The 19,070-nt window shown below is 41.7% G+C and overlaps 2 protein-coding genes across 4 annotated transcripts in view; one reads left to right on the top strand and one right to left on the bottom strand.

Annotated features, from left to right (window-relative positions):
- LOC110532223 (TOX high mobility group box family member 2) overlaps nt 1-11,797 on the top strand; it is a 121,441-nt gene extending 109,644 nt beyond the window's left edge. For all 3 annotated transcript variants that reach the window (XM_021615929.3, XM_021615930.3, XM_021615931.3), the window contains 5 exons: nt 4,855-5,082; nt 7,419-7,499; nt 9,013-9,384; nt 9,749-9,885; nt 10,310-11,797. In XM_021615929.3, coding sequence (XP_021471604.2) covers nt 4,855-5,082; nt 7,419-7,499; nt 9,013-9,384; nt 9,749-9,885; nt 10,310-10,352 — 861 coding nt within the window. In that variant the 3' untranslated portion in view covers nt 10,353-11,797. The remainder of the gene's footprint in view (nt 1-4,854; nt 5,083-7,418; nt 7,500-9,012; nt 9,385-9,748; nt 9,886-10,309) is intronic.
- Nucleotides 11,798-13,363: 1,566 nt separating this feature from the next.
- LOC110532221 (E3 ubiquitin-protein ligase TRIM35) lies at nt 13,364-18,197 on the bottom strand. Its single transcript, XM_021615928.3, has one exon. The coding sequence runs from the start codon at nt 17,975-17,977 to the stop codon at nt 16,697-16,699; it is 1,281 nt and encodes a 426-aa protein (XP_021471603.2). The 5' UTR covers nt 17,978-18,197; the 3' UTR covers nt 13,364-16,696.
- Nucleotides 18,198-19,070: the final 873 nt, after the last annotated feature.

Below are 19,070 nucleotides of genomic sequence, written 5' to 3'. Positions count from 1 at the left end.
TCACTCATGACTGCACAGCCAGGCACTACTCCAACACCATCATTAAGTTTGCTGATGACACAACAGTGGTAGGCCTGATCACTGACAACGATGAGACAGCCTATAGGGAGGAGGTCATAGACCTGTGGTGTAATGACAACAACCTCTCTCTCAACGTGATGAAGACAAAGGAGATGATTGTGGACTACAGGTAAAGGAGGACCGAGCACGCCCCCATTCTCATCGACGGGGCTGTACTGGAGCAGGTTGAGAGCTTCAAGTTCGTTGGCGTCCACATCACCAACAAACTAACATGGTCCAATCACATCAAGACAGTCGCAAAGAGGGTTCTTCAAAACCTATTCACCTCAGGAAACTGAAACAATTTGGCATGGGTTCTAAGATCCTCAAACGGTTTTACAGCTGCACCATCAAGAGCATCCTGACAGGTTGCATCACTGCCTGGTATGGCAACTGCTCGGCCCCCGACCGCAAGGCACTACAGAGGGTAGTGTGTACGGCCCAGTACATCACTGGGGCCAAGCTTCCTGCCATCCAGGACCTCTATACCAGGCGGTGTCAGAGGAAGGCCCTAAAAATTAGACACCCTAGTCATAAACTGTGCTCTCTGCTACCGCACGGCAAGCAGTACCGGAGCTCCAAGTCTAGGTCCAAGAGGCTTCTAAACAGCTTCTATCCCCAAGCCATAAGACTGCTGAACAGCTAGTCAAATGGCTACCCAGACTATTTCAAAGCCACTTTAATAACCCTACCTGCGTGTACATAATTACCTCAATTACCTCAACACCGGTCCCCCCGCACATTGACACATTGACTTTGAACCGGTACCCCCTGTATATATTTTTATTTACTGCTGTTCTTTAATTATTATTTTTTTCTTATCTCTTACTTTTTTTAAAGTATTTTCTTATAACTGCATTGTTGGTTAAGGGCTTGTAAGTAAGCATTTCACTGTACCTGTTGTATTCGGCACATGTGACAAATAACATTTGATTTGATTTGACTTTAAAACAGTGACAGAATTTAATGGCTGTGATAGTAGAAAACTGAGGATGGTTCAACAATATTGTAGTTACTCCACAATAATAAACTAGTTGACACAGTGATAACATATTGCAAAACATGCATCCTGTTTGCAACAAGGCACTAAAGTAATACTACAAAAAATGTGGCAAAGCAATTATTGTTTTGTCCTGAATACAACATGTTAGGTTTGGGGAAAATCCAATACAACACATTACTGAGTACCACTCTCCATATTTTCAAGCATAGTGGTGGCTGCATCATGTTATGGGTGTGCTTGTAATTGTTAAGGCCCAGGGAGTTTTTCAGGATAAAAAATAATTGGAAAGGAGCTAAGCACAGGCAAAAGTCTAGATGAAAAGCTGGTTCAGTCTGCTTTCCACCAGACACAGGGAGGTGAATTCACCTTTCAGCAGGATAATAACCTAAAACACAAGGCTAAATTTACGCTGGACTTGCTTACCAAGAAGACAGGGAATGTTCCTGAGTTACAGTTTTGACATAAATGTACTTGGAATCTATGGCAAGACCTATGGCAATGATCAACAACCAATTGGACAGAGCTTGAAGAATTTTGAAAAGATGAATGTGTAAAAGTTGCAAAATCCAGGTGTGGAAAGCACTTAGAGACTTACCAGAAAGACTCACAGCTGTAATCGCTGCCAAAGGTTCTTCTACAAAGTATTGACTCAGAGGTGTGAATACTTATTGAAATGAAATATTTATGTATTTCATTTTCAATACATTTACATTGTTGGGTATTGTGTGAGAAATAAAAAAAATGTAATCAATTTTGAAGTCAGACTGTAACACAACAAATATGTGGAATAAGTCAAGGGGTATGAATATGTACTTTCTGAAGGCACTGTACACATTCTCACCCATTTGAAATCGATACACAGCCCTTGGGAGACGTTTTAGAGATAACCTTACCCTTTCTGGGTTCCATTTTGCTTTTCATTTGATGTGTAAATATACGTATGTGCTGGGTCCTCTGATTAAACAACCGCTCCCTCTCTCTCTCTCTCCCCCCTCTCTCTCTCCCTCCCCCCCTCTCTCTCCCTCCCCCCTCTCTCCAGTTTTGACAGTGACGCAGGTATCAGGCTGTCAAATCTAATCTCATCTTCTCTGCACAGTGCTGTCCATGCAGAATTACAGCAACCCCTCCCCCCTTCCCCATCGTCCTCTTCCCCTCTCTTCCTCTCCACATTTCTGACAACAGCAATGCTGATTGTATGGGCCTAGAGCTGACACTTTCAAATCCAGGCCTAGACTTGCGAACTGAAAATCTATTTACCATTTATATACAATTTTGTTATATGTTTATAGTATAGTGCAATCAGCAGTCTGTGACTGTGTGGTGTAGTGGTTGGAGAGTGGCCATTTCTATTTTGATCTGTGAACAAGACTGCACATATTATAACTGCAGGTTCAGTTCATTTGAACGACCATCTTGCTTTTATGCCATCAGTTAGCTGCGTTTACTGTACAACGGCATTGACACTTGAACGTATAGGCTACCCATCTTTACAAATGATACTCATCCGTTCCATTTCCTCAGTATTCTATTCCATCTGAGTCGATGTTCCTTTGACGTTTTGTTTCTTCTCTATCTAGTGTAGCCAACTATCATACTGTATACAGAGAGAAAATGGTGCAATGAGAGAATTTCCTTTTTTTTTCTCTCTCTCTGACGGGTTGCTGTGCTTTGCCATTTATAAGTATAAATGATTTTTCCTGGAGATTATTTTGCTTTTCAGTTTGTCATTTCATTAGCTCTCCTCCAATTTATTCAGCTTTTACATCAAAGGCAGAGGGGAACAGATGTCATTTCAAAGCTTTTTTTTTTTGCCTAATTGCATAAAAGTGGAAGATTGTTTTATTTTTATGAAACCACACACTCACGGAGAAAAAAATGTATACTATCCGAACCAGAGAGAGAGAGAGAGAGAGAGAACAGGCATGAGTGCATTTTCACTTTGAATGGGGTATCTTCATTAATTTCCGCATCCACATCACATCCAAAGTTAGATTCAAGTGACCCTTTTTTATACCCAAAGCGTTTGCGAGTCTCCGATTCTGATTAGCTAATTTCATGCTGTGTGTGGAAGATATTGTTTCAAATGGTTTCTTAAACAATGCCGTTTCAAAGGCAATCATTTCTGTTTAGAAAGCGCAGTTAAAAGGAATGATGATTGTATGAAATGGGAATGCTTTCAACATCCTAGAGTTGCCGTTTGATAGTTGCTAGTTAAGTGATCATTCAGAATTATCTCACATGGTTTGTGTCCCTGATTGCCTGTTAATACTAGAGCAGTATGGATCAATGTTTTTTTTCACAGAACATTTTCAAAGTAGTTGTATTTTGTCAAATCTGACACAATGGTAACATAAACATGACATTTGGAGATAAATAGATTGTATAGTCTTATATGACGGTGATTATGCTACCTGAAAAAAGCCCTTAAAATGGTCACTTGAGTCATGGGTTCAGCCTTACATTAAGAATGCATGCATCTTTCAATCCACACAATCATAGATGATCATTATATATTTGGTAATTATGTAGGCTATCAAATGTGATTATTTTTCTTTATGGTCACCAGGACTCTTAATGGCACATCAAGCCACAGTCACTTCTCCTTTCCATCCTCCATTAGCTACAGCCTCACTCCACTTTATGTTTTTCTCCCTCTCCTCAAATGGTTGATGGGCTCTACTCACATCAGGAGGAATGAAATTTCCATAAAGAATCAAACCGAGGCTAAGTTGACCTGGATTTGACTTCTTCGAAGCTTTATGTGCCAGGTGACTAATGTATTCATAAACATTTGATAGACTTCAATGTCAAATATAGGCTAAAGCTGTACTTTACTGTGGAAAATATATTATGATGGCTGTTTATGATTATTCTTAATGAAACAAGCGGTTAGCTCTTACAAGAAGGTGTCATGTGGTCTTACTTATCCTGCAAATTACTATTTAGAGCTGCAGTTTGAAATTCGTCTGCTCAAATCCTTTTGATATTCTCATCTGGCACTCATATCATGGCCACCTAACCATCCCAAGCATTCAATTGACTCACTTATCCTCTCTCCTCACCCAGAAACGAAAACATTTAAAACAAATGCAGAGTCAAGCATATAGTGTGAATGAGTAGTATAAAACCGCATTTAGTTGTGATAAGGTTCTACCTAGTGTCCTCCTCTCTCCTTCAGACCATGGCACTCTGCCCAGTCTCTCTACCTCAGGTCGTGTCCTAAAATGTAACCGTACTCTGGGGAGGTAGATAGACTCAGGTGTCCAGAAATGTCAGCCGCCATTCAAACTCGTTCTCAGTAACTGATTTGTTTTCTTTCTCTTCTCAGAAGAAGGGGCTCTTGGTTTCTCAGAACCCTCCTTCTCTAATCTGTTCTTTGTGTTTGTGAAGGGTACTGACCGATCAGTCCTGTTCCATCGATGTCGTATTTGTGATTAATACGACAGTGTTGCTCTCCTTCCTTGTCGAAGGTTTTCCCTACAAGGAAATATCTGACCTGTCTTTCCACTGTCTTGTTGGGGATACCATTGTGAGAAGATTGGTTCAAGTTCTGTTTATTTCGATACAGGGCTTTTACAATGACAGGCCCCCTTACCTACCATTTACCTAGAAAACAAAAGATTAAGGTACCATCTACATCTCAGCTTCCACAGTTATCTGTTATCATTTTAGGATGACTAACGACTATAAACCGTTTTTATTGAGATCAGCACTTTTATGTCAGTCGTTGCTTACAATCCTCTCTCTGCCCCCCCCCCCCCCTCCCCTCTCCTTTCCTCTCGCCCTTCCAGATAGGGGAGAAGCGGCCCTCCTCGGAGATGACGAAGCCCAAGCCCAAACCGCAGAAGAAGAAGAAGAAAAAGGACCCCAACGAGCCGTCGAAGCCCGTGTCAGCCTACGCCCTCTTCTTCAGGGACACCCAGGCGGCCATCAAGGGCTCCAACCCCAACGCCACCTTCGGGGATGTGTCCAAGATCGTGGCCTCCATGTGGGACAGCCTGGGGGAGGAGCAGAAACAGGTACACACACACATACGCACATTGCTGAGTTCCCAGCAGATGGAGCCCGTGCACTAGCAGATAGAACTCACCTTTAATGAGCTAGTTCTGCTCTTTTCTCAAGAAAATCAGTCTGTTTATCCCCGGTCCCTTGACTCTCATTAAATTTATTTTATTCATTAAAAAATGTATTTGAGCCAAAGAGGAAACACAAGAAGAGCCTCCATGTGTAGCAGCAACAGTAGAAAATGTAATTGATGTAGTCAAATTAAGTTAGATGTTTTACAGACAAACCTGTTTTTGACAGAAAAAACACCCACTGCAATGGTGTACCTCCTTCTAACTGTGCTGACAGCAGCTGATATAGAGCAGAGCCTATCATGTGAGTTCTAATCTAGAATGGAATATTACGTTTCCCCTATATTGTATTGTAGGGCAAGGTACTAACTAAGTTGCCTGAAGCGACACCCACAGCAGTTGTTGTCATCTGGATTTTCAATTGAAAACAGTTGAAGCTACATTTTATTATGTAGGATACAAAGATGGGAGGGATGGGGGACATTTTCAAGTCTTGCCACAGCTTTCAAGCCGATTTAAGTCAAAACTGTAACTAGGCCACTCAGGAACATTCAATGTCATCTTGGTAAGCAACACCTGTGTATATTTTGCCTTGTGTTTTAGGTCATTGTCCTCCTGAAAGATTAATTTGTCTACCAGAGTTTGTTGGAAAGCATACAGATCCTCTAGGATTTTGCCTGTGCTTAGCTCTATTCTTTTTTTTCTTTATCCAAAAAACACCCTGTTCCTTGCCAATGACAAGCATACACATAACATGATGCACCCACCGCCATGCTTGAAAATATGAAGAGTGGTACTCAGTCATGTGTTGTGTTGGATTTGCCCCAAACATGTATTCGGGACATAAAGTTAAATTATTTTTTACTGCAGTTTTACGTTAGTGCCTTATTGCAAACAGGATGCATGTATTGGAATTGTTTTATTATGTACAGGCTTCCTTCTTTTCGATCTGTCATATGGGTTAGTATTGTGAAATAATGACAATGTTGTGTAATTAATATCTTCACCCTGCTCAAAGGGATATTCAATGTCTGCTATTTAAAATGTTATTTATCTACCAATAGGTCCCTTCTTTGCAAGGCATTTTAATACCTCCATGGTCTTTGTGGTTGAATCTGTGTTTGAAATTCCTTACAGAAAATTGATTTTGTGGAGTACATAGATTAGGTAGTCATTCAAAAGTCACATAAAAATATGTCAGTTTAAGAGAGATCTGAGAGATCATTGGATGCGTCTCAATCCACCGATGTCACACTTCCGCATCTGTGGTGAAAGCTGACAGAGCTAGAGCGATGCTTGTCAGACCATGTGACATCCCGAAAATTGGTCTTCTCACAAAATTGGCCTACAAACTATTATGACCCTTCTATTGAAAGATGAGACTCTCACTAACACGATGGTTTTCTTGGTCAGGGAGGTGACTAAGAACCCAATGATCACTCTGACAGAGCACCAGAGTTCCTCTGTGGAGATGGGAGAACCTTCCAGATGAACAATGATCTCTGCAGCATTCCACCAATCAGGCCTTTATGGTAGAGTGGCCAGACGGAAGCCACTCCTCAGTAAAAGGCACATGACAGCCTGCTTGGAGTTTGTCAAAAGGCACCTAAAGACTCTCAGACCATGAGAAACAAGATTATCTGGTCTGATGAAACCAAGATTGAACTCTTTGGCCTGAATGCCAAGCGTCACATCTAGAGGAAACATGGCACCATCCCTACGGTGAAGCATGGTGGTGGCAGCGGCATGCTGTGGGGATGTTTTTCAGCTACAGGGACTGGGAGACTAGTTAAGATCGAGTGAAAGCTGAACGGAGTAAAGTACAGGAAGATCCTTGATGAAAACCTGCTCCAGAGAGATCAGGACCTCAGACACACAATATTATTTTAAACATAACTGATGCACTTGATTGGAGCACGAAGGCATTTTTTGAATTGCACAAACCTTTTGAGTGTGTGATGCAATGTCTATTGTAGCGCTAAAATTATGGAGAGTTCGAGTTAATTTTTCTTCTATATAAACAATGTGTGGGCAGCAGGTAGCCTCGCGGTTAAGAGCGTTAGGCCCGTAACTGAAAGATTGTTGGTTCAAATCCCTGAGCCGACAGGTGAAATATCTATCTGTTTCCTTGAGCAAGGCACTTAACTCTAATTGTTTTGGATAAGAGTGTGTACTAAATGACTGTGGAGGAAGACCTCTTGAAATGATGTATGGAAAGGGAGACATTTGTGAGTATGTCTGTAGACCTCTTCTCATTTTCCTTCTTCTTTGATTTCCAGGCGTACAAGAGGAGAACCGAGGCGGCCAAGAAAGAGTACCTGAAAGCCCTTGCCACGTACAGAGCGAGTCTGGTTTCCAAGGTAACACTTATGACACACCAGGCTTGCTTAGAGTGATGATGGATTGGATGGAAAATCTTGGCTAATGGCGGGGGAGGGGCTAAAGAAGAGTGGAGGTGGGGTGTTGCAACAATACTGTATACCATGGGGACAATACCTTATTTCCATAGGTTGGGGGTTGGGACAGTTGTTCTGATAGAGGAAGGTCATACTATTCTCTCCCTTATGCACCAAAGGGTATGAAGCTATAAAGCTTTGTTAGAAAGGGAGTTTAGTGATTTTAGTGCTTGCGAAGCATACTGTATGTATGCCCTGTGTATTCAGTATGTATGTATGTATGTATGTATGTATGCCCTATATGTACACCGTATTCCATTGAGCCAATATCTTTGTCTGTCGTTACATGAAATGTTAATTCTATCTGGTCTGTCCAGACATAGTCCTATGTTTCTCTACAGTTGAACTATGCCTGTTCATACAAGACACATGAATGGAACTAATGGTTTATTCTTGTTATTGATGCATCCATCATGTCTTCTGTTTCACTGCTTATACAAGAATGTGCATCCAATTCAGTACTACACATAATTGGGTTTTTGTTGCATTTTCTCTGCGTGACACCCCACTGCTAATTTAGATTTATGGCTTTCTCCTTTTTGCCTATGAGTAATGGCGCCCTATCTCCGGTGCAGCAACATGGACAGGAAGGAAGGAAGGAATGGTGGAATTGCATTGTTTAGTGCCGTGTCGCGTTAACAGGCCACAATGTAGCGTCTGGGAGATTCCTTTTGTCATTCCATTTGTTCTCCTGGCACACAGTCTCATTTCCCTCTCTCTATGTGTGTGTGTGTGTGTGTGTGTGTGTACGCCCTCTCTCTATTCCCATCCAACTGTCATGGTGTCCACTGATCATTATATGGCGGCACAATTCATACAAATGGGCTCCATTACCCCTGTAATCAACACTGATAGGTGCAGATAAGCAATCTGACAGCTCATCATAGGGTCTGGGTTGGGGGGCGGGGGGCGGGGGCGAGACGAGGGCTGCACCTGCTCTGAATGATTCACCCACGATATACATAAGGAGCCTGCCTATAAGTCGCATGATACATGACCTGGCAGTTCTGGGTTGCATTCATTAGGGTACGATACGGAAGCAAATAGGCCAAAACAGGGGAGGTACTACCTGAACTTGTCCAATAAGAAACATTGGTTCACATTTTGCATCACGCAAAATGTTAAAATGTTTTACTATGTTGTGCCCTAATGAATACAATCCTGAATAACACTGACTGGGGCCAGGGCTTGTAAACTCGTCTCTTTCTGCTGTGGCCATTGTAGTCAAAGATAATGGGAAGAGTTGAATGAATCTGTTTGACTAATTTATCCCATAGATGAGAGATGAGTTTTAGGGGGAGAGTCCACTCTCCAACAGTATTTGAAATCATGACATTTTTTACACATTTACACATATAACTATTTGTGCTTTCTCTAACTCTTCCTACTTCCTATTTCTTTTGTTTCTCCCCTCCAGACCTACGACGACCCCGTCGAACCAAAAAGTGCCCAAAGCAGCCAACCCTCCCACATGCTGCCCCCCAAGCAGCCCTTGTACAGCATGCCTCCGCAGCCCTCCTCCCCCTACGGTCTGGGCCCTGGCTCTTTCCCCCTGTCAGACCTGCAGAGCTTCGCCGGGCCGCCCCGCCATGCCCTGACTCGGACCCTCAGCAAATCCCAGATGCTGCCGCCCAGCATGAGTGCCTCTCCCCCCTCCCCCTTCCAGATCAGCCCGCCCCTTCATCCCTCCCAGCTCGCCCTGCACCAGAGCTCTCTGCGCATGCAGCAGGTCCAGTCACACTCAATGGGGCTCCAGGGGTCTCTGCACTCACCTCCTCTCAGCCAACAGGTTAGTCCGATCTCTGTTCTTTAGTGGTCAGCCCTGTATTGTTGTGGAAACATTTGAAATAGGTGATAGAGCACTGATATAATGTTTACTTTCAGGATCTCATAACACCGGGTGATTGGACTATTATTAATAATAGGAAAAAATCTTAAAGACCATGGTATCCATTCTGATCCTAGATCTGCACCAGGGTTAGGGATCAATTCGAAATGAAGCATTTCGAATTTAACTTAAAGTAAATTGAGCATTACCCCATTGCCTGCTGTGGATGTGAACCTCTTCCTATTGGGCACTCCAACCACATTGGAACATTTGAAATTGTAGTGGTTTTTAAGAGAGCACTCTTCTGTTTCCTCTTCTGCTCCAGGGGTTCTCTCACATTCAGGACTACCAGAACAGTGTGGGTGGGTCTCAGTCTCCGGGGGCGCCCAACCCAGGGCATGGACAGAAGCCCGACTGGGATGGCGAGTACTGCAACCGGGACTGTGGGCCCAACCACTGCAGGTGAGCACGTCGTGATAACCTAGTATACTGGGACGAGGAACAGTTTTATCAATAGTGCTTTGGCAGATGAGTGAGGCTTGAGGCTGAGTCGTGCTGTTTATTCAAAAGCGGTAGTAGTGAAATAACACTTTTCCCTACACTGTGAGAAAGTGTGACATCCAATCAAGTTTCCCTTTGTTTGACTTAGTACACATTGTTATATGGAATGTAGGCATTTGAGCATGCATGCATTCTTCCAGCACAAGATCATGCAGCGTCACTGTTCATTCACTTCCACTGCTATGCTAGTGACACACAACTACTTTGCCACCAAATAAGTCATACAGAATTGAATAAATAGTTTTAAGACTATTATTCGATGCTTTGGTTCCTGGACCAACATTTGCCTGTTTTAACAGCATCTTTTCTTTGTTCTCTTCATCAGCAGTGGCATGGGAGTTCGGGACAAGCCTCTCTACCTCACTTGAAGCTGGTGGACCTCCATAAGTCAAGACTCCAGGGAGTTTTCCAACATTCATTAACAACGTCAATGTATCTTTTTCCTCCAGCTTGTTTTTTTCTGAAGGATTTTTTAAATCCCAAAGACTGCTACTACTTCACCTTTTTGCCAAGCACTTAGACTGGACAGGAGCCTTGCTTATTTTTTCCATGAATGTTCCATTTTGTGGGGGGGTTGAGCTTTAAGCTCACATCAACATACCATACACGAACCCCCCCCCCCCAAAAAATGTCTGTCTTTGTTTTGACAAAGGGGTCGTTGTTGGTCTGGAGGGGAGAAACACAAGTGTCCCATTTTTCTTTTCTCAGAGTGATTGTAAATATCTACCAAGATGGAACCTGGCCCCTTATGCCCAGATGTGTGTATCTAACCGCAATCCCCTTGCTTTTTACATTATTTTGTCTGGTTATGTGATGTTTGTGCGGGCTGGATTCAGTGAGGGAATACACACTAAATCTGATCCCAGATCTGTTTGTGCTGTCTTTGCAACTTCTATGGTGACAATGGCCATATAAATTGACAAGACAGCACAAATAGATCTGGGACCAGGCTAACTCCTCTCTAATGAAGAGAGAAAAACAAAGACTGCAAATGATTCAGTTCCCCAGTTGTTATTGGGGGCTCTCTGAGAGAGAGTGTCTGCGTCTGAAATGGTACCCTATTCCCTATCTAGGGCACTACTCTAGTCAAAAGTAGTGCACTAGATGAGGAATAGGGAGCCATTTTGGACACCCTCTGCACTGGCCTCAGGATGTTACTGGACTGAAGAGGTCAAAGGTGAAACCTCTCCCTTAGTTTAAACCTCTCCTGGTCCAGCGGACCATGCCCCCCCCACTCCCCAACACCACTTGCTAAATGTGAAATGTTACTAAAGATAAAAACATAACAGTGGGTTTTAAAGTTTTTGACTAGTTTCATTAGGTGTTTTAGAATTGTGTTGATTTTAATCTTTATAATTTGTTGTGAAATAAATAAATAATGCATTTAATTCTTTAAACATTTTAGTTTTTCACTGTAGCACAATTTAAGTTTCTATGGTATGGTTGCCAGGTAGATATTTCATTTGCGCACAAACCTGCAAAAATGACTTATTTTATTTGTAAAGACAGCGATGAGAGAACCCATTTCCTTTAGTTGCAGAACATGTTTCACAATGTTGTAATGCTATTTAATTCGGTTGACAGATTTCTAATCTATTTATGAATGATATGAAGTAAAGTTTTGGCTTGTTTTCATCAGGGTGCATTGTTATTATTGTTATTATTAAAATTCCATGGTAATTTGAATAATTATTATTTGTACATCACTTCTTCCTGGTGCATTGACTTTTTGTCAGCATTTGGTTCATTGTGTGTTGCAATGCTTCTTTTGTTTTCTTTTGTGTGTAATAAAAAAAATTAAGTGGAAAATAAACAGTTTGCCTCTGCTTATAATGTACATGTTCTTATTAGGTTTATCACATTTACATGGTGAGGCTAGCGAGTGAGTGAAAGGCTAGTGCCTCTCAAGGCTTGGCAGCCTCGCGTGATAGGTTGAGTCCAAATTTTTCACCCTTCTGAGATGTGTGCATTTGCACACTGTCTCGCGAGGATTTTACAATGGTGGGAACTTCACCCAACCAATGCTTATACCAATCCTGTATGTTTTGTTATGTGCACATATCAGTTATTTAGATGCTAGTTGTCTGAACCAATGTAGATGTCTTTGTTCACTTAGCATGTTTTCATTTTCATCAGGTTAGACTATGAAGATTAGACGACTATAAGAGTTGATACTGCTAGGCCTAGCTGGGGAAAAAAAACACAGGCTCTCACTTATGAATTTCACAGATGGATTAGAGTTAGAAAATACATTTAATCTATCATCCCTCCTCTCTCTCTCTCTCTCTCTCTCTACCTCTCTACCTCTCTACCTCTCTCTCTCTCTCTCTATACCTCTCTACCTCTCAACCTCAACCTCAACAGACAGGGCGGCAGCGTAGCCTAGTGGTTAGAGCGTTTGATCGAATCCCCCGAGCTGACAAGGTACACATCTGTCGTTCTGCCCCTGAACAAGGCAGTTAACCCACTGTTCCTAGGCTGTCATTGAAAATAAGAATTTGTTCTTAACTGACTTGCCTAGTAAAATAAAGGCGTAAAACATGATAATATAGTGCCCTCTAGTGTTAGCTTTGGACATGTTTTTAAACAATAACACCTTAAACAATAACACCTAAAAAAATATGTGTCCAAATCTCTCTCACTCTCTCTCTCTCAATTCAATTGTCAATATAAGGGCTTTATTGGCATGGGAAACATATGTTTACATTGCCAAAGCAAGTGAAATAGATAACAAACAAAAGTGAAATAAACAATAAAAAAATGTATGGTAAACATTACACTCACAAAAATTCCAAAAGAATAAAGAAAGACATCTCAAATGTCATAATATGTGCAAATAGTTGGTGTTTTACGTTGTACACAGAGGACATTTTTACCCATCAAAAAGGAACATAAAATTTGACATACGAACTAGGATCAGGCTAAAAAATAGTTATAGAACCCATTGCCCTTTATGGTTGTGAAGTCTGGGGTCCGCTCACCAACCAAGAATTTACAAAATGGGACAAAAACCAAATTGAGACTGCATGCAGAATTCTGCAAAAATATTTTCCCTTCTCTCTCTCTCTCTCTCGCTCTCTCTCTCTCTCTCTCTCGCTCTCTCTCTCTCTCTCGCTCTCTCTCTCTCTCTCTCTCTCTCAGCCTATAACTTTAAAACATGATAATATAGTGCCCTCTAGTGTTAGCTTTGGACATATTTTTAAACAATAATGCCTAATATTGTCAACAGGTAAAACTAATGTGTCCGAATCTCTCTTTCTCTCTTGCTCTTCTTTCTCTCAGACACACAGCCTGAAACTGTAAAACATGATAATGTAGTGCCCTCTAGTGTTAGCCTTGGACATGTTTTTAAACAATAACACATAATACTGTAAAATCATTGAACTATCCCTTTAATCTTATAATCTTATATCTAATGACACTTGGGACATTTTACAGAAAATACATCATGCATTTATTAGCAGTTACATCAATGACATTTGGCATTAAAGGCAGCATTAATGAAATGCTATTGATGAAAGAAAAATAGATTTACATTGTATTTCAGTCATGAGTCAATATATAGTTCAGACAAGAGCAGTGATGCTGTACAAAGATTCTGAAGAGCACTGAGTGTAAAGACATGTAGGATATTGTTACCAAAGCCTGTAACATTATACTATATAGAGTATCTGGTATATGTACTACATACATTTCAGTTTTGTGTCCAGTTTACATTTCCCAGGATTTAACAGATTATTTTAGAATAACAGATTATTTTAGAATAACATTTGTTTTCGTAATTTGCAACATTACAGCATTTCTCACCTATCGAGGAAACAACGATATAAAAAAATGACCTCTCCAATTGAAATTAAGTGAATTTGAAGATGAGGTGAGTGATTAGAATCAAATGACAGTACTGTCCCTCCCACGTTCACGAAACAAGGCTTTCTGTTGCCATTGTAATTGTTGAGTTCTCCTGTGTGCCAGCTAGTGTAATCCAATCTAGACCTGTCTCTCCATAGTCACACCCAGTTCTGTAGGGAACATTTTATTTATTTAACCAGAGAACAAGCAGATCCCTTTAAAGCCTCAAAATTAAGCCCCATACAATACATTTTTTTTGGGGGGGGGGGGGGGGGGGGGGGGACAATAACACAAGCTTTGTGGAGACATCACAAAATGGTTGAGTGAAGATTTCTGTACAGACAAAAAGGCTCAATTCAATCTGTATCGCCGAATTTCAACACTATAGTGTTCTTGAAAATGTTAAGGTAATTTCCGATTGAGCCAACATGTGCAGCGTTTGACTTGAATGCAGTCTCCGTGAACGCGGGAACATTGCCTTTAACACTCAATCAAGCTACAGCGCTGAACTTCAGCTCTACGGATTGAATCGAGCCCAAACTTTATGTCGTATCAAAACAGAGATCAGTTGTAATCACAACCATTGTGTCCAATGTGTTGAACATCAGAGTGGTGTACAGGGCCTTAGTGGTTCTGTTCTAACATTTCCCAAACCTACTGTACAGCAAGGTGTGACACAATACATGGGCACTGAACGTGGTCCAATCCTCCGATCCAGGCAAAGGTTAAATCATCTGATGTGTCCACCTCAAAGTGCTATAGGAGGGCTGAGAGACAGAGTCAGCGCTGACAAGTAAGTCTGTTACAATTTATCTTTTAGACTCCGTGTAGAGTAGTAGACCATGGAGTCTTTGCGAGTGGAAGAGGTGCGTCAAAATATCGGCATACCTCTCCCTCAAGCCATGTTCTCTGGGTACGAACAAACCAGCCTGGACCAGCCTGAGGGACATGACCTCCTGCTCTGTTCCTCCACCTCCTCAGCCTCTGTAGAGAGGAAAGACACAGGCCGTGTGACACAGACCACCCCGTCTCCTAGGTTACACAGCCTGGCTGGGACAAACCTGTGCTATTCAATCATAGAGCAGCGCACGGGAAATCTTACTTTTACAGGCGTTAGCCAGGATCATACTCATGGTAAACACTGAGAACATCGGCATGAATAACCTTTAAAAGGCAGTTGTCAGCTGTCCAGTAGACTGCTCTATAACTTGGATTGAATCGCAGCCTTACTGTTAGTTATACCATGGCATTGTTGAATATTCGTTTCTGATCAGTGGTGTAAAGTACTTAGGTGAAAATACTTTAAAGTACTACTTAAGTAGTTTTTGGGGGTATCTGTACTTTACTATTTCTATTTTTGACAACTTTTACTTCATTACATTCTTAAAGAAAATAATGTACTTTTTACTCCATACATTTTCCCTGCCACTCAAAAGTACTCGTTACATTTCGAATGCTTAGCTGGACAGGAAAACGGTCCAATTCACGCACTTATCAAGAGAACATCCCTGGTCCTCTCTACTGCCTCTGATCTGGAGGACTCACTAAACACAAATGCTTTGTTTGTAAATTATCTCTGAGTGTTGGTGTGTGCCCCTGGCTATCCGTAAAAAAAAAAAAAAAATGTAACTATTTAACTTGTACTTTTGATACTTAAGTATATTTTAGCAATTACATTTACTTTTGATACTTAAGTATATTTAAAACCAAATACTTTTACTCAAGTAGAATTTTACTGGGTGACTAACTTTGACTTGAGTCATTTTCTATTAAAAGTACTTTTTCTAAGGGGGCTGGCGAGTCGTGGAACGTGTTTTTCATTATTTTCCATATAACCCAAAGCCCCTATATAAAACACATACTCAGAGGAGGAACCTGTTCAAGGTTCATCTCCAGTAAGTGTTCTGTAACAGGGAGATATGTGATCGATAATGATGATGATGATATTAGGAAGGTGTTCCTTGGTATACACAGTGTATGTGGCGTACTATGAAACTTTAGGCTCATGAGCATTACTTTCAGAACTACTGGCTAAAAGTATACAAAAGTACAAGAGGATCTCTTTAATCTAATAGAAGAAAACACAAAAGCAAATTGGTGCTCACTATTTCCTGAGGTGAACTGATTTGACCTTTCCATTTGAATTGGTCTTCCATTTGTTATACTCTAATGGCATCTGCTGGAAGGGATGTGATAAGTGTGCTGGGGTATATGTCCAGGGCCCCTATTGCAACAGAAAACTAAAAGTCCAGGTCTCACCTTCCTGTTTCAGTCTGTTTCCTTCCATTTGGTATCGAATGAACATGACCCAGGTCAAATGTTTTGAGGTTAGCAGCACAGCCCTGAAATCGAACATGCTATTACACTGAGGTTAGAATTCAGCAATGGGAAAAATATACAAGAATGCATGTGTATCATGTCGTACTGAAAGCCACTAACCAATCAAGCAGTCTGAATTCTGGTCACATTTTTTACATCAAAACTCGGGCTTGATTCAATCCGTATCGCTGAAGTTCAGCTCTATAGAGTGATTGAAATGTGAAAGGCAATGTTTCCGCGGTCACGGAGACTGCATTCACGGTAAAAGCTGCATATCCCGGCTCAGTTGGAATTACCTTTAGATTTCATATAGCACTGAACTTCAGCAAAATGGATTGAATCGAGCCCCTACGATTAACATCACAAGTCTCACAGACGGGGATTAGCTAAGCATAAATTATGTTATTTATTTATTTTCTTAAATTACTGTTCTGTTCAAGGCATTATTTCAAATCATTATCCCAAATGGGTTTTTTTTCAGCACAAGATTCTAGCCTTTGAAATCATTTTGATAAGTTTCAATTGTAAGATGTGATCACATGCCTCACTGAGATGCCATTACTGTCAGAGACACCTCTGATTGGCAGATATGTATATCAGGGTTGTTGGCACCACCAGCCAGTCCAACAAGAAAGTATGGGTACAGTCTCTCAGCAAACGTGTCTTTATGAGTATAGATGTGTGTCATATCTTTGGGGTCGTAGAAGGACACCTCCCCACTGGTGAAGTCCAGCTGCACTCGGATCCTCTTCAGCTTCTCAAAAGCAAGGGGCTCACCCTTTCCACTTTGATACACACCATTCCTGTTCAGTATAGCCCAGATTCCATAAGCTGGTGAAGCAAGAATCTCCCCCTTCCTATCAATGGTTTCTTTAGCTACTCCCAGGTTCCACTCAGGATGGTCCCCCACCTCCACCTCCCAGATGTGCTTCCCTGAGCTGAAGCCCTCTGAGCCCAGAACCTTGGCATACTGTGCAAACCTCTCTGGGTTGTCAATGATTTGCTGACCTATGTTATTAAATCTCACACTGGTCAGATTATCAGACACAGAGAGCCAGCGGTTTGCAGTGTTGGGGTTCAGAATCACAGGAGTGAATTGGACTATCTCCTTCATCTTCTCCCACACTCTGAACTGCAGGTTTCCCAGGTGTTTGGCCATGTCGATAAGCACCCCTGAGACCTGCTGTGTACCCGGCAATGTGCTGTTCTGGTATTTGTAGCTCACAGGGAATGTGTGGTCGTCTTTCTGCAGGTCCTGTTCAAGAGAAGAGATCTGCTTGAGAATTCTCTCCATCTCGCTGGCAATAGCCCTGCCCTTCTGCTCCTCTTCCTCCCTGAGCGCAACCAGTCTGGCCTCTTCTTCCTCTCGCAGAAACCGGTGGAACTTTTCAAACTGCTCCCTCATCTGCCTCTCTGCGTCCGCACGTTGCTTCTTAATGTGGACCTCCATGCTTTTGTACGTTTCTTGATTCTTTCGAAGACTCTCTAAATTGGATTTCAGTTCTTCCTTTTGATGAGACACAGTCTTTTTCAGTGCTGGTACCTCTTCTAGAGTGCCTCTTTCCAGCTTCATAGCAAGATCATTCTGGCCCATCTTCCTCAGGATCGTCAGTGAGATCTTCACTGCTCCTTCATGGCTGTAGGCACTGACCATCTTCTCCACGGTGTCCTCCCTGTCAGCGTTCTCCAGACGGCTCTTAGGAATAGGAAACCAGCCATCTAACATGTTCTTAGTCAGTAGATACTGAAATCTCTTCAGCTCGCTTGAGACCAAGCTATCCAGAGTGTCCAGCAGCAGCTCGTGGACAGAAGCAGGAGTTGCCATTGTAGATTATCCAGAAGCTAAAATACAGTCAATAAACTTTGATCAACTTTTCAACCTTCACTTTTAACAGCTGCGCTTAGAATTGACAGTTTAGATGGTATGTCCTTGTAATTGTTTAGTCTCTTGGTATTTGTAAGGAGAAACATTCCAGTTGTGTGTCGCAGTGAGAGTGAAAGTTATAAACAGTCTCTGTAATGACTTCTGATGGAACAAATCTATTTTCACTTTCGACAGCTTTCTTCCTGTTAGACATAGGTGGGAGGGGCTTCTAGGTTGTGCTAAACTTTCATGTTTGACTTTACTTTCCTTTATGCAGCACATACCTTTACACACACACTTTTTCTTTCTATTATTTATTTGTGTTATATATGTATACATACTGTTGCTATACCGGGGCGGCAGGTAGCCTAGTGGTTAGAGCATTGGGCCAGTAACCGAAAGGTTGAACTAACTGAATCCCTAAACTGACAAGGTAAAAATCTGTTGTTCTGTCTCTGAACAAGGAAGTTAACCCACTGTTCCCTGGTAGGCTATCATTGTAAACAAGAATTTGTTCTTAGCTGACTTGCCTAGTTAAATAAAGATTCCATTTAAAAAATACTATAGTTATCATGTAATGTTGATGCTCCACCTAGTGACACATTAACCTTCTAATGCTGCCCGAGGAAGACCTTTGGCCGAAAGGTGTGGCACCATATATAGTTGTGTACCCAAGTGTTGGATAGATGCCACATCTTTTCCATTATGGCTCCTGTGACATTATGAGCAGTGCCATTGAGGGCAATCTCAATTTTAAAGTACAGTAGTCAATGTCTTCTTCTTCTAGTTCTATGAGTTTATTGACAGTCGGTAGACAAACTGAAGGGTGCATACCGCCACCTAGAGTGTGTTGTCTGAACAGGCATGAAGCCAAGATTAGTAAATTACTGCCAGCTACAACTATCAAATGTTTGCTCAGGGGGTTGGAATTATGTGATCCTTCCTTAAAGGGGGCTGAACTCGCAGATTTTTGTTCGTTTTTTCACCCCCACATTAAGAAATGCTACAGTAGAAGCCAATCTAGAGTTTAAGTAGCGCTCGTTGGAGACCTCAC

This window comes from Oncorhynchus mykiss, chromosome 9 (genome assembly GCF_057628025.1).
Source record: "Oncorhynchus mykiss isolate SJ-2025 chromosome 9, ASM5762802v1, whole genome shotgun sequence".
NCBI lineage: Eukaryota > Metazoa > Chordata > Actinopteri > Salmoniformes > Salmonidae > Oncorhynchus > Oncorhynchus mykiss.
The sequence above is the reverse complement of the archived record's forward strand: the minus strand, read 5'-3'. Positions and strand labels throughout refer to the sequence as shown.